General features: G+C 43.5%; 1 protein-coding gene across 1 annotated transcript in view; it reads right to left on the bottom strand.

Annotated features, from left to right (window-relative positions):
- LOC115594366 (rho GTPase-activating protein 26) overlaps positions 1-12,789 on the bottom strand; it is an 86,903-nt gene that overhangs the window by 38,613 nt on the left and 35,501 nt on the right. Inside the window, exons 2-8 of the mRNA XM_030438411.1 lie at positions 10,082-10,177; positions 8,314-8,375; positions 7,460-7,531; positions 2,467-2,568; positions 2,262-2,372; positions 1,700-1,804; positions 281-466 (exon numbers count right to left, since the gene is read on the bottom strand). Of these exons, the coding sequence (XP_030294271.1) occupies positions 281-466; positions 1,700-1,804; positions 2,262-2,372; positions 2,467-2,568; positions 7,460-7,531; positions 8,314-8,375; positions 10,082-10,177 (734 nt within the window). The remainder of the gene's footprint in view (positions 1-280; positions 467-1,699; positions 1,805-2,261; positions 2,373-2,466; positions 2,569-7,459; positions 7,532-8,313; positions 8,376-10,081; positions 10,178-12,789) is intronic.

Genomic DNA, 12,789 nt, shown 5'->3' with positions numbered 1-12,789 from the left:
AAAAAAAAAAGAAAAAAGATGAGTCTTAGTCATGCCTGCTTTAGTGCTCGCTGTTACCATGGTAACCACACGTGGTCAGAGCTCCCATCACGTCTCCAACAGATCAGACTTGACTTCATCAACGGCAGGTTCATTATGGTTTGTTTGTTCTGCCGCTCGGACAGTGTGTGTGTGTGTGTGTGTGTGTGTGTGTGTGTGTGTGTGTGTGTGTGTGAGCCAGCACATAATGGTCACACACACACACACACGCACACATCAACTCATGCAGTCATTCATGAGCAGCTGCTGAATTGTGCACTTGCTGACACACAACAGAGGCGTGCTGATGGTACGTACGTTTCTCCTGGACGAACAGGTATCCCTCCATGGTGTGCTGGCTCACACTCTTGTGTTCATGAGGATTCTCCTTCATCTTCCTCATCAGACACTCCACCTCCGACCGCGTGCTCTCAAAGCGGTTCCTGGTCTGTAAACATGAGCACAGAGAAGTAAACGCCTTAGGCCTGATCCTGAGTGCTGAGCAAACATCAGCATCACATGTGCCAACCTGTCAATCAGCAAATAAGATGTACTGTAAATAATATATTACTGTAAATAATACATTTTTATACTGTATACAGCGCATAATTCTAATATTTAAAGGTGCAATATGTAATAAGTATGAAACAATTTGAGTTTCAAACTTCAGTACATCAGTTTTAACGTACTGTGACAGACGGAGGCTCCACCAGCGATGTTACACCAACACTGCACCATCGCTCTGAGCTGCAGACTGTGGAGAGTCGAGTCATCTACGGCACGCTAGCTGCACAGCCAGGTGAGCTAACTGGCTAAAGGCAGTGAGGAACTCCCATAGACAGCTACAGCTGAGAGTATAGTGAGCAGCAGGTAGCGGTTCATCTGGTGATCCTTTTTTAAAATCCTCCGTCTGATGTGATCCCGTCTTCCCCTCGTCCTTAATTGATTAATCTCTTTATTGCATCACCTTTATTGTGATTGTGCCAGTTTTATCACTTTTATTCCTTTTACCTTTTACGTACTTATATTGACATGTTGCATTTGCATTTAGCTTTGCCTTTTTGTTTTAACTTCTCCCGACAACTCGCTTCCTCGTTCAGCTCGACTGTTTTGTCTTCAAACTCTTTGTAAACTCTGTTTTCAAATGTACCATATCAATAAAGTTATTTTCATTTTTTACGAAAATGTCTTTAGCTTTAGTCTTTGTCAATATGGCTATGAGGAGAAGTTGACATATATATGTTTATTGAGACTGGGACGGCTACATGAAACTCACTAGAAAACAAAATGAAAAGTTGGCGTTGAGCCTCAGAAGAGTTTCTGTGTCCTTCAGGTATCAAAGTGAATCACAGACGACTCTGCGACTCTTTGACTGGTGGATTTCCTTCAGCCTCTGTCCTTTTCATATTTGGAGGATTATTTCCTCGGAGACATCGTCTACCTTTTGAAATGTTTCCTGTCTGCTAATGAGGCCGACCTGAATTCAGGAGGCCTTTGAACTTCCAACATGGACGCTTCAACATGTCATTACTGGTGAAGTGGCCTTTTCAGTTAAAGTTTACAATTAAGAAAGTGAAGCTCCAAATCTGCAAGTTTGACTACTGAAAGATCTTTTGATGTAAACAGTCTGTATGTGCAGTACTGCAGATGATGCTCACGCTTTGTGTTTGTGTGTCCTTACATTCTGTATGCTGATGGTCAGGTCGGTCTTGAAGTGGTTGAAGTCCTTTGCCAGCTCGTAGCCGTGGTGATAGTAGGTGAACAGGCCTTGGAGAAACGCCAACAACTGAAGGAGACAAAAAACAGCATGAAGTGACGTCGGTGACGGAGAACAGGTGAAGATAACGATGAGGAAAAGGAAAAGGAGGAGAGGATGAAACAAGATGGTAGATGGAAGAGACGGGGTGGCGAGTTCTGAAAAGGAAGATAAAGACGAGAAATTAGGCAAATATACTGAGACTGTGAGTTTCAGCAGGACACTGAGGACAGTGAACAGTGAGTTAGACCTACGCTGACGTGTACATGCAACCAACTGACTTAATTTCCCCAACAACTACCACTGAGGTGCCCTTGAGCAAGACACCAAAGCCTCCAAACCACAGAAGACTCTGGTTGTAGTGAGGAGCTACTGGGTGCTACATGTAGTACAGACCACCTCTGAATCAAAGCTCGTCTGCAACTTTGGGAAAAAGAAAATTTTGCAAAGTACAAAAGAGAGAGAGAGGAAATAAAGCAGATCTCACCGGCTCCACGAAGTCAAACATCTTCCTCTCCTGGACCTCCTGCACCTTGAAGACGTACTCCAGAGAAACCTCGTAGAAATGCTGCCGTACGTTATCGACCTGATTGTCCGCCTGCGACGTGGGAAGGAAATCGAGAAAACTGACAGACTGATATTCACCGGAAAACATGACAACGATCATCGACCGGTGTTTCATCACATCTCACCTCGTGTAGATGTGACTCCTTCTTCCTCGCTGACAGGCTGAGATGCTTCTCCAGCACTGCGCAGTACTTCTCCGTCTCTTTGTCATATTTCTTCTTTGCTTCCTGCAACAAATGAAAAATAAAACATTTATTTGACAGAATAATCCAAGTTGATCTCAGCCGGTTCTGCTCCTGTGCATTAGCAGACCAGTTCTCATCATCTTCACGAGGTCTTTACAGGTAATCTGTCAGCGATTAGCATCTGCAATTAACCGTCGAGTGGTTTGAATTAAAAAAAAACTGATTGAGCCGAAGAAAACAAGGCAGACGTCACTTAACATGAATTTCTTTTAGCTTTCACATAATATTTTTCTAAGAGAGTCCAGCAGGAAATTGTTTCCCGGGTAGCACAGCTGCTTATGAAACAACAGACTGTTTCATCACTGCTGAGATCACCGACATCAGAGACAGACAGACAGACAGACGGACAGACAGACAGACGGACGGATGGATGATTAACCAGGGACAGACGGAGCAGGGTGTGTGTTTCTTAACACTGCTGGGCTGGAAAACACTCAGAAATATGTGTCCAAGGATATCACAAGACACAGAGGAACAAGAGAAACACCTACTAGTTTGTATTTTCTGTTTTCACGTTGAGATCATTTAACTCTGAACACATTCAGGCCAGTTGAAGGTGGAGACGGAGACAAGAGTGGAAAGTTGAACACATAAACAGAGGAGGGGCAGCTGAGGGTGGGTGGGAGGCCCGGGGGTGTTATTACTGTACATCTGCCGCTGCCTGGTGACATTATTGCATTTCTTTATCCCGGACTTATAAAGTTACCCTGGAGCTTCACAAAGAAGCTGACAAACAGTGGACACTGTAACCCTAACGTTATCTTTTACCATGTCGGCCTTGTAACTTCAAAACAAGAAATTGTGGAACATGTTTGATTATTTTCTGACGTCTACCTTTACAAATGTAAGTTTATCATGTTCTCCGTCATAGGTCAGCTGTTCAGTCGACAAAATGTCAGAAACTGGGGAAAAATGTTGATCAGTGATTCCCAAAATCCAAAGATAATCTGTTTACTGTCGCAGACGAGAGAAGAAACCAGGAAATATTCACATTTGAGGAGCTGAAATATTTGCAGATGTGTTCCTAAAAAGGACAACAAAGGATTCATCCATCAACAAAATAGTTGGCCAATAATTCAATAGATGATATCTTCATCGTATTCAGCTGACGATTTACTAGACAAACATTTTAATAATAGTTTATAACAGCAGTTAAAGGGACGCAGATACGCCAAAATGAACCATCCCGTAGTTTGAACTGTGGTGTGCAAACTTCTGTTTCACAATAACAATGATATAACGGTAATAAACTGTATTTATGTAACAGCGCTTCACAGAACAGGAACAGCAGATACGGCGTCTTCATCCGTCTCTCCGTCTGGTTATCGGAGTTTGTGTGAATTCATCTCGGACACAAAACTCCCAGATCAGAGAGGACACAAACGTTTTGCCTCGTCAGTCTGAACTCATAACGTCGACCCCTGGAGCCGTCACATGACTCAGGTGTCTCCCTGCCAAGCCAGTTTCTACAGCGAGAAGAGTCCTCGGGGCCAGAGGAGGAACAGACAGCAGCTGCAGAACGCATCAGAGCTGCTGAACGTCCCTCTGAACAACAAGGCCTCTGTTTGAAGCTTCTTCACTGAGGACATCATGTCTGAGAACATCGCTGCTGCTCCCTTCGGTGTGACCTTTCACTCAGCTTTCATGATGTCATTTGAACTCAAACATTTTACAAAACATTTGAAAAACAAACTACAGGAAGCAAACTTCCTGTATTTGCATTCACAGATCACACAGCTGGTATAAAGTTTGTGTTTCCTGTCTGTCATTGTCGTTTTATTTACCAAATCTTTGGTGAAAAAGTTGAAGAGGCATTTAAATGTTTATGTAAGTCACTTCCTTCCTCGGCCAGCAGGTGGCTCTCTCTCCCCAGCGTGTTGCAAACTGGTGATCACTCTTTTCTCCAGCAGAGTTAAAGTGATGAAATGTTGTGATACAGGATCTCGTCCCGTCACCACACTGACTCATTACAGCTACAAACACTCTGCTGCTCCCTCATGTCACAGAAGCCACAGAGCTCCTCATCACTGCTGCCTGCTCCTCCTGCTCCTCCTGCTCCTCCTGCTGCTCCTCCTGCTGCAGCACATGGCATGAAACCTTTTGCAAATATTCACTTTATCTGGGATCCAAAGTTCACCAACAGGAAGGAAACACACTGCATCATTATCCTCCAGAGCAGCAGCAGCATCGTCTGCCAGTTCACCTGACGAAACTCAAACTACGACTTACAAAATGATCGTGGATACAAATCATCAGTGACGACATCAGAATATCATCACTATTCTGTTGCTCATATCTATGTGGTTATTTATAATCATAAATAAGAGTTAATCACACTCTAGTAAACAGTTATTTCACTGTTAACGCACTCAAACACTTATTAAACCGTTCATTGTTGTAAAGTTGCCACTGCTGTTTATAATACTTGTAAACTGTTGACACATAAGTCATCGTTCATCATAAACATGACTTTATAAAGATGTAACTTGTTTATAAACCTTTAAAATTCCTCAATAAATGTTTTTTCAACGATTCATTGTTCGTTTATTGTGAAATAACTATAAACTAAAGTTAATTAACTATAAATTGACCATTTATAAACAATGGTTATTACAAAATGTTGCCATAAAGTCTTCATGAGACTTTCTCTGAAATCATTCAGATAGTTTATGTTGGACGTATTTATTCAGGAACAGTTTTACTGTTGTTGCAGAACTGATGTATATGTGTTTCTTTTACAAACACAGACCTCAGATCAGCTGCTCTCGGTTCTCTTCAGTGCCGGTCACCAGCTTCACGTCAGTCTGAGACGCGACTGTTCCCTTCTCGTCTGTCAGTGTCGTGAACGCTGACGGGACTGAATCACTCATACGATTCTTGAGACTTCTGCCACAGAAATCTCAAACTTGTGACTCAAGATTAGCTTGAATCACAAGGAGAACGAGAAGTACTTCACAATGTTTAAGCTGCTGTAGGTGATTTATTCTTATTAAATTAAGTGTTAAATAGCTTTATATTCCAACAGTAATCACTGTTACAGGGTGAACTAGAAGGCGGGCAGGTTATGACAACAACAACAACCCCGACAGCGTCTTTAAAGAAAGTAAGACATCATTTCTGGATCCATCTCGTCATCCAGAACCACACAAACAGGTATCAGAACCGACTCCCCTCCTGCATCAAAGCTCCCTGGAGGATCCATTGAGCAGTTTGGGTGTAAACCCTGCTGACAAACCAACCCACAACAGATGGACGCTGGTGTAAACATAACCTCGGAGGTAAAAACAAGCAGTTTCTCCTCCTGACGGCCCGGAGCTTCAGGACAAGGTGAAACTGTGGCAGCTGAAGATGCAGGCAGTTCTTTCAGGGCTAAACTGGGATTAGAACATCGCTCATGGTGACCTGACCGCACAGATTATGCGTTCACTTCTTAATCTGGTGACCATGTCACAATCAAACCGTGCCCTGCTGTAAGGGGCTGGATTACCAGAGTGTGCAGTGATACAACATGTTTAATGCTGCATGTATCAGGGGAACCCCGCGGCTACTCGTCTGCGTCCTATAGCTAATGACTGCTGAGGGGAAAGCACCATGATCTGCTGCTGTAAGGAGATTTGAATACTGAAACATGGGATATTTTTCACGAGGCAAGGGATTACCCAGAAACTACAGTATGCGGTATCATACTTATCCTTTAACTCTAAATGTTGTAGAATCTGTCGTTAAGTCTCAAATGCAAAAAAACAAAAAAACACCAAATAAACACAATCTTGAGTTAACATCCTCCTGTTTACCAAATTCCTCAGTTTGTTTCTTCTTCTGTGTTTCCACACAACAGATTTATACACACTGACACACTGAAACAACAGCGGTGGACGATGAGGGACCCGCCGGCCTGAGAGACCCCCCAGCAGGAGTCAGTGATTTATGGCAGGATTATGTATTCGTCTAATCTCCTATCCAGGTCACGTAGCGGTGGGTCAGACCTCGAGCGTCACTCACGGACCGCCACTGGAGAGGAAGGAGACCTCGAGACACACACTGAATATTCTCTATGTTTCTATACCAAAGCTTTTTATTACACGCCGAACTAGAAACGACTTTCCCAAATTATCCTGGCGCAGGAATCATATGTGGAAACTGACTGACATGATAAACATTGTAATAAAAACAAAAGACACTAGCTAGCATTAAAAATGTTATTCTAAAACTACTTATTCACAGTCATAATAATGTTTCAAGGACTCTTCAACAAGCGCTGCAGGTAATATATAAAAATGTATCAGTGTCACCGTTAAAATATGTGACAAACAGCATTATAATGACGTTCTGCAGCGCTGCAGAGACGCTGTGGCCGACAAATGTTGTTATCCAGATGTAAGAAAACACTAATCATGAATCCTGTTGCAATCCTAACGTCTGTCAAAGTAAAAGCAATATGATACTATCATGGATTTACTTTAATTATTCTGCATTAAGGAGGATCTCACTGGAACTTCTATATGTGCCAAGACTTTAATAAAAGCCAGGTGAGTATTATACAACACAGTGACCACAAACTGTTTGACTTATTTAACGCAGACGTACAGATATAATATTTGTCTCTGTCTGACAGTCAAATGTCAAATAAACATTGTGATGTTTTTAACTAAACTGAAGAATTACTGTAGCATCAACTGTACGTCGCAGGACGTGTTCCTCTAACAGCTGCATCAGCACTAACAGGGTTTTATTGATTTACTGATTTATGTTTCCCAGCCAGAGTATCGATACTGATATTGATATTGAGTATTGAATATGCACAGTGCACGTGTACATCAAGTCACTCCTGTCACGCGGCTGCTGCTGCTGCTGCACGCGGTCATCTCCTCACCTTGGCTGCGCTGATCTGTTCTTTCCTGAACCGCTCCAGAGGCATAATCAGCACATCGTTGGCGTTCTCGATCTGGAGACGCACACAAACACAAACACACACACAAACACACACACACACACACACAACATCACAGACCAGCAGGTAAATTCTAATGATTACTCAGAATATTCCAATAAAATGCTAAACTATAACGGTTCTCTGGGTCAAAGGGGCGACGCTATCTGAAACCACCAGATTCATTTTGACAAACCGACTTAAAGAGGTCGTTCCTATCACCAGCACAACATTTGCTGAGTAATGACTATGGATGAGCGAGGACAGCATTATCTGTCTCCCAGAGCTCTTCAGCAGAGAGAGCACCATCGTCCCCGTTTCCTCCAGTGGAGCAGTTTTTAAAGCAGAGGAGGATCGTGGAGCGTCTCAGTAGTTCCAGGAGGTTTGTTCCAAATACTGACTTGATCAATAAATCATGTATTAACTAAGAAAAGCTCTCTTTGTATTCATGCTGTCAAATTGCCCACTTAGATCCTCCTGATATGATCTGTAGTTTCCACGAATCACATTTTGAACCTCCATCGTCAGGACTGCTCTGCTCGACGGCTCTGAGCAGAACCGACCAGAAGCTCTTAATTTAAGCCTGAGATTATGGATCGATCAGACGTCGCTGCAGAGAACGATTCATAAATGTTTTTACAGTCTAAATGATTAAACTTCAGTCAGCTAACCAACGAGCACTCCCTTCATCACATGTGAGCACACTGACACATTTCACTCGGTTGATACTCACAGAAACTAAAATAAATCAGTTTCCTTCCATCTATTATATTTATTACAACTTCTTGGTCACTTACCATACGTGTCCTCTCGTCCTCCAGGTTCTGAAGGACCGCTGCAAACTCCTGCAGAGACTTGGCTGAGGACGCACAGAGACACATAAAGAGGTTATTGGACAGAGAGACAGACAGTCGGTATTTCTAATTGCTATGATGAGAGACACACAAGTACATGCAGACAGAAACAGGGAGTGTTTGAAAAGGAGCTGGCACGAGGCGGCGGGGATGAAGCTTTGTTTCTGCTCTTGGACGTCTCACAAATTGTTCTAAACTCATGACACAGCAGAGTAATTAACTGGAAATGAAACCGCAATTTATATGGTTCGTTTCTATGGTGCTTTCACAGCGAACACAGCCCGGTGCTCGTTTCCCCGCTCGCTCGCTCGCTCGCTGGCAGGCGAGGCCCGGCTACATTGTTTCGGGTCAGAGTTTCCACTTCAATTGCCTCCAGCCCCGTCCAACACTTCACACACACACACACACAGTTTTCAGGCACAGCGAGGGCACATACATAGTGATCACGTGCAGCATGTGCACAGGCATGTTGGTCTGAGTTTATTCTTTAGTCATCATGCAAAAAAAACCACACAATTTCACTCTCCCTGCTTTTTACCGTTAACCTTCCAGCTACAGGAGCTTTTCTTTAAAGCAGGTCCAACTATAAAGGAGCAGAACTTCAGGACTATTCAAGGAATGCACCAAAAACAGCACAATCCTTTCATAAAGCTTTCAGTAAGCTCAATCACACATTCTCATAGAATAATAAAAATATGATCCCCAGAGAGTCACAGATGACCTCATACGATATCGACCTACTTAATCTATCAGAGGATATTTAGAGACAGTTCATTTCTTCTTTCAGGAAACAAAAGTTGATTTGTGAATCAAGTGAAACCGTCTTTGTATCAGAGAGAAGAAATGAGTTCGACGTGAATGTAACTATGAATATCCTGCGAGCAGCGCCGGCCGTGGTGCAGCCCAGTTCAGCTGCAAGCTGTTCAGGAAAGATAGCTGGTGTTAGTTAAACAACAGTGGTGGGTGGGAGAGGCCAGTGAGGAGCTGCAGCCTGCACACACACACACACACACACACACACACACACACACACACACACACACACACACACACACAGAGGAGGGTGTGGTGACCGCTGCATGCGTCTCAGCTCACTGTGTGGACGGCGACAGAGAGGCCGGCATGAGTTCATGGAAGTAAGAATCATCTCCTCGTGTACTACGCAACAAATATTACAACAATATTCTAATATATTAAGTCAAGTGTCGGTCAACATGAAGCTTATAAAACGTCATAAAGTTGGTTAGCAGCTGGTAGTGGAGGTAGTTAAAGGGTAACCCCACACACTTCACACATTAAAGTGTGTTTGCAGGTCGACTGCATGTGTGAAAAAAGTGAATATCTACTTATTTATAGAGAAATAAGCAGGAAAGTTTTACTGCCATCGTATAGTATGTCTCACTTTGTTCAGTTGTTTTAGCTTCAGTTTCACCTCTTCACTGTTAATTAGCTGCTAAAAAAAGGCTTTAAATATGTCTAAATTACATCAAATAATAAGTTTAAGAGGGACATAATGAACAGATTCAAGGCAGAAGCATCATTTGAGTCCTTCTATGTAACAGCACTGAAAACAAAGCTAGCCACTGAGTCACTGCTGATGTGACTGCTTTATTTCAGGGACTGTAAACGAGAGAACATTGTCTGATGTCTATTTACAGTCTCTCCTCTGTCTGCACACAGAATATATCAGATTTCATATCAGCGAGCTCACCTATGCATATCTCATCATCCGTCTCGGCGTCTCCGATGCACTGGAATTTAAACTCGTTGAGAGAGTCGGCAAACTTCCTCTTGGCCGTTGACAGACCTGAAAGAACGGAGAGGAAAGAAACGAGGTCGTTAGGTTTACAGACAGCAGGCAACTTATTCTGTTGGAGTTCACATCACCTTCTTACTTTGACCTGAAACACGCCCATGTAAAAAACATATGACTCTCAGTCCAGATTTTATGCAGTAACTGAGAGTGAGGCTAAATGTAGACAAGCGGGTAAGTGAGTGGATCCCCGGTGGCGTTGGTGATGAAGGCTGACAGCTCCTACGTTTGTGTGGAGGCTTTTTTGTGTGTGCGCCTGTGAAAAGTGCAAAAAGTTCCATTTAACTTGAGGCACATTAACCAAGTGGAGCAGTGAAGAGCCTCGGACAGATGGACGCCTTCGGAATAATACATGAGGCGCTAAGAGCTCCTGGGAGACACACACTCACAGCCAGTTCTGCTTCCCTTCCATTTAAACTCAAGCGAGGGTCACCTTCACAACTACACTTCCTGTTGCTGGACCGACCTCGTGCACAGCATCGACTCTGAGGAGCAACAACTGGGAACGTGCACGTTATCCTGAATCAAGGAGCGACATCAGCTTTAAACTGATGAATTATTCCTTTACTACCACGTCAAAAAAAGACAGAAACTCCAGACAAAGATGCAGAGAAGAAAGGAAAGTAAAGGGATGACGGATCAAGAGTCTCATGGAAATACAGATGGAAGTGAAGGAAAAGACGCGGAGAGCAGAGAGAGCAGACAGACGGAGTGACAGAGCGTAATTGGCCGTGTTTATGTAAATACCACAGGTCCTCCGTGCAGATCTGTGTGTGTGTGTGTGTGTGTGTGTGTGTGTGTGTGTGTGTGTGTGTGTGTGTGTGTGTGCGTTTGGAAAGAGCCGCTGCAGCGTGCCAGCCGGAGACATAAAACACCGGCCGAGCAGCTCCTGCATGTGCTGCCAAACACACACACACACACACACACACACACACACACACACACACACACACACACACACACACACACACACACACACACATCCTCCTTCTCTCTGGAGACGGACTCAGAACAACATGGTAGGATGTCAGTGAGCGGTTAGTCTCCCAAGTGTCAGAATATCTGAAGTATGACCAAACTGAGACCACACTCCATCCAAACTAATGTACAGTGTGTCCGACAGGGTTTATAGAAACAAATAATTGACTACCGCATTAAAATCCTTAAAGAAGCACCAACTCCTTACTCTTCTTAAAACATTCCCGGTTATACAAATATTCAGATAATTTCTGTTATTCTGTTCACTTTTTCTTTCCTTCAGTTTTTTATGAGTTTAGATGCATTTGAGTTAAAAAGCACAAAGTCTGCACCAACATGAGTTCCCGTCCCACTCAGAACACGACGCCTGAATTACCTGAAACACCTCGTCAGTACTCCTGACAATAACTTCATGACTTCTTGACACCCCACTGTCATACGTTTGCATAATCAATGTGTTTTTTAAGGAATAATTTATTCCTATATTCACGGTAGAAGTGAATCTTACTGGAAGCTGACAACACGACACATCTGAGTCACGGAGCGGCTGTGTGGGCTCAGGCCTGCGTGAGCGGACCAATCAGAGTAGACTGTAAGCATCTAAAGCTATCCTGTTAGCAACCTAAAATAAAAAAACATGAACCTGAAAATGAGCAGAGTGTCTCCTTTAACTGCTGGACACAAAGTGAGTAGAAGTGCATTCTCATTCTGTGAAGTAGGGTTTAAAGTTTGCACATCACACTTATATAAAAAACTATATGGAAACAGATCTCTGACTGGAGGAAGGACGAACACTGTATTCATTCAACAGAAGTAGTCGCAGGTTGTGACACATCAGAACAAAATGAAAAAAACAAAGTGCGGGAACGAAAACTCATAAGTGAGATTAAAACAACATGGCCTGTGCTGGAGACCATAAAATCCTACTATTGTTCCCACTGCAGGAAAAAAAACATGGATTTATCGATCTTAGCCAGCAAACAAGAAAGAACCACAAATGTGACGCAGCTTCATGCGGCCTGGATCTGCTGAGGAGCTACAGCAAAGAGCCAGAAACCAATTATACAACAACAGGTTCTGTTCTCTTGATCCGTCGCTCTGCACTGGTTCTCTCTGAGACAGCATGTTCCTGTTCTTAAAGCAGAGCGAGTCCTTTGAAGCGGCTCTCTGTGCATCCACAGCTTTGAAAGCCAGACATGTCAGCACCTGGCAAAGTCATCTGGGAGAAACCAGCAGTGACTCAACAACCGAGTGGAAGCTCTGCAGACACATCGGGCTGTTCTTGTTCGGTACTTGCTAATAATCATTCAGTGTGACTGAACGTTTGGGACCCTGCTGGAGATGGACAATCGTCTCTGCACGGATTCAGCAAAGAAATGTGAACGAACCTCCTTTATTAAACACACAGACACATTTAAGGTGTGAAACGCTGCTGTCGGCGCTTCGCTCTCATCATCGAAACCAGTTACGTTACGTAGGAATATTAGCAAATGAGGTTACACTGACAACAGGTAGACACAGGCATGATGTCCGCCCTCCTCCCTCCTCCCTCCTCCCCTGTTATTTTTGGCCTCCTCCTCCCTTCTGCCACTGACAGCTCCTCTCAGCACCTTGTGAGTGAAACGTGC

The sequence above is a fragment of the Sparus aurata genome, chromosome 13 (assembly GCF_900880675.1).
Source record: "Sparus aurata chromosome 13, fSpaAur1.1, whole genome shotgun sequence".
Classification (NCBI taxonomy): domain Eukaryota; kingdom Metazoa; phylum Chordata; class Actinopteri; order Spariformes; family Sparidae; genus Sparus; species Sparus aurata.
The sequence above is the reverse complement of the archived record's forward strand: the minus strand, read 5'-3'. Positions and strand labels throughout refer to the sequence as shown.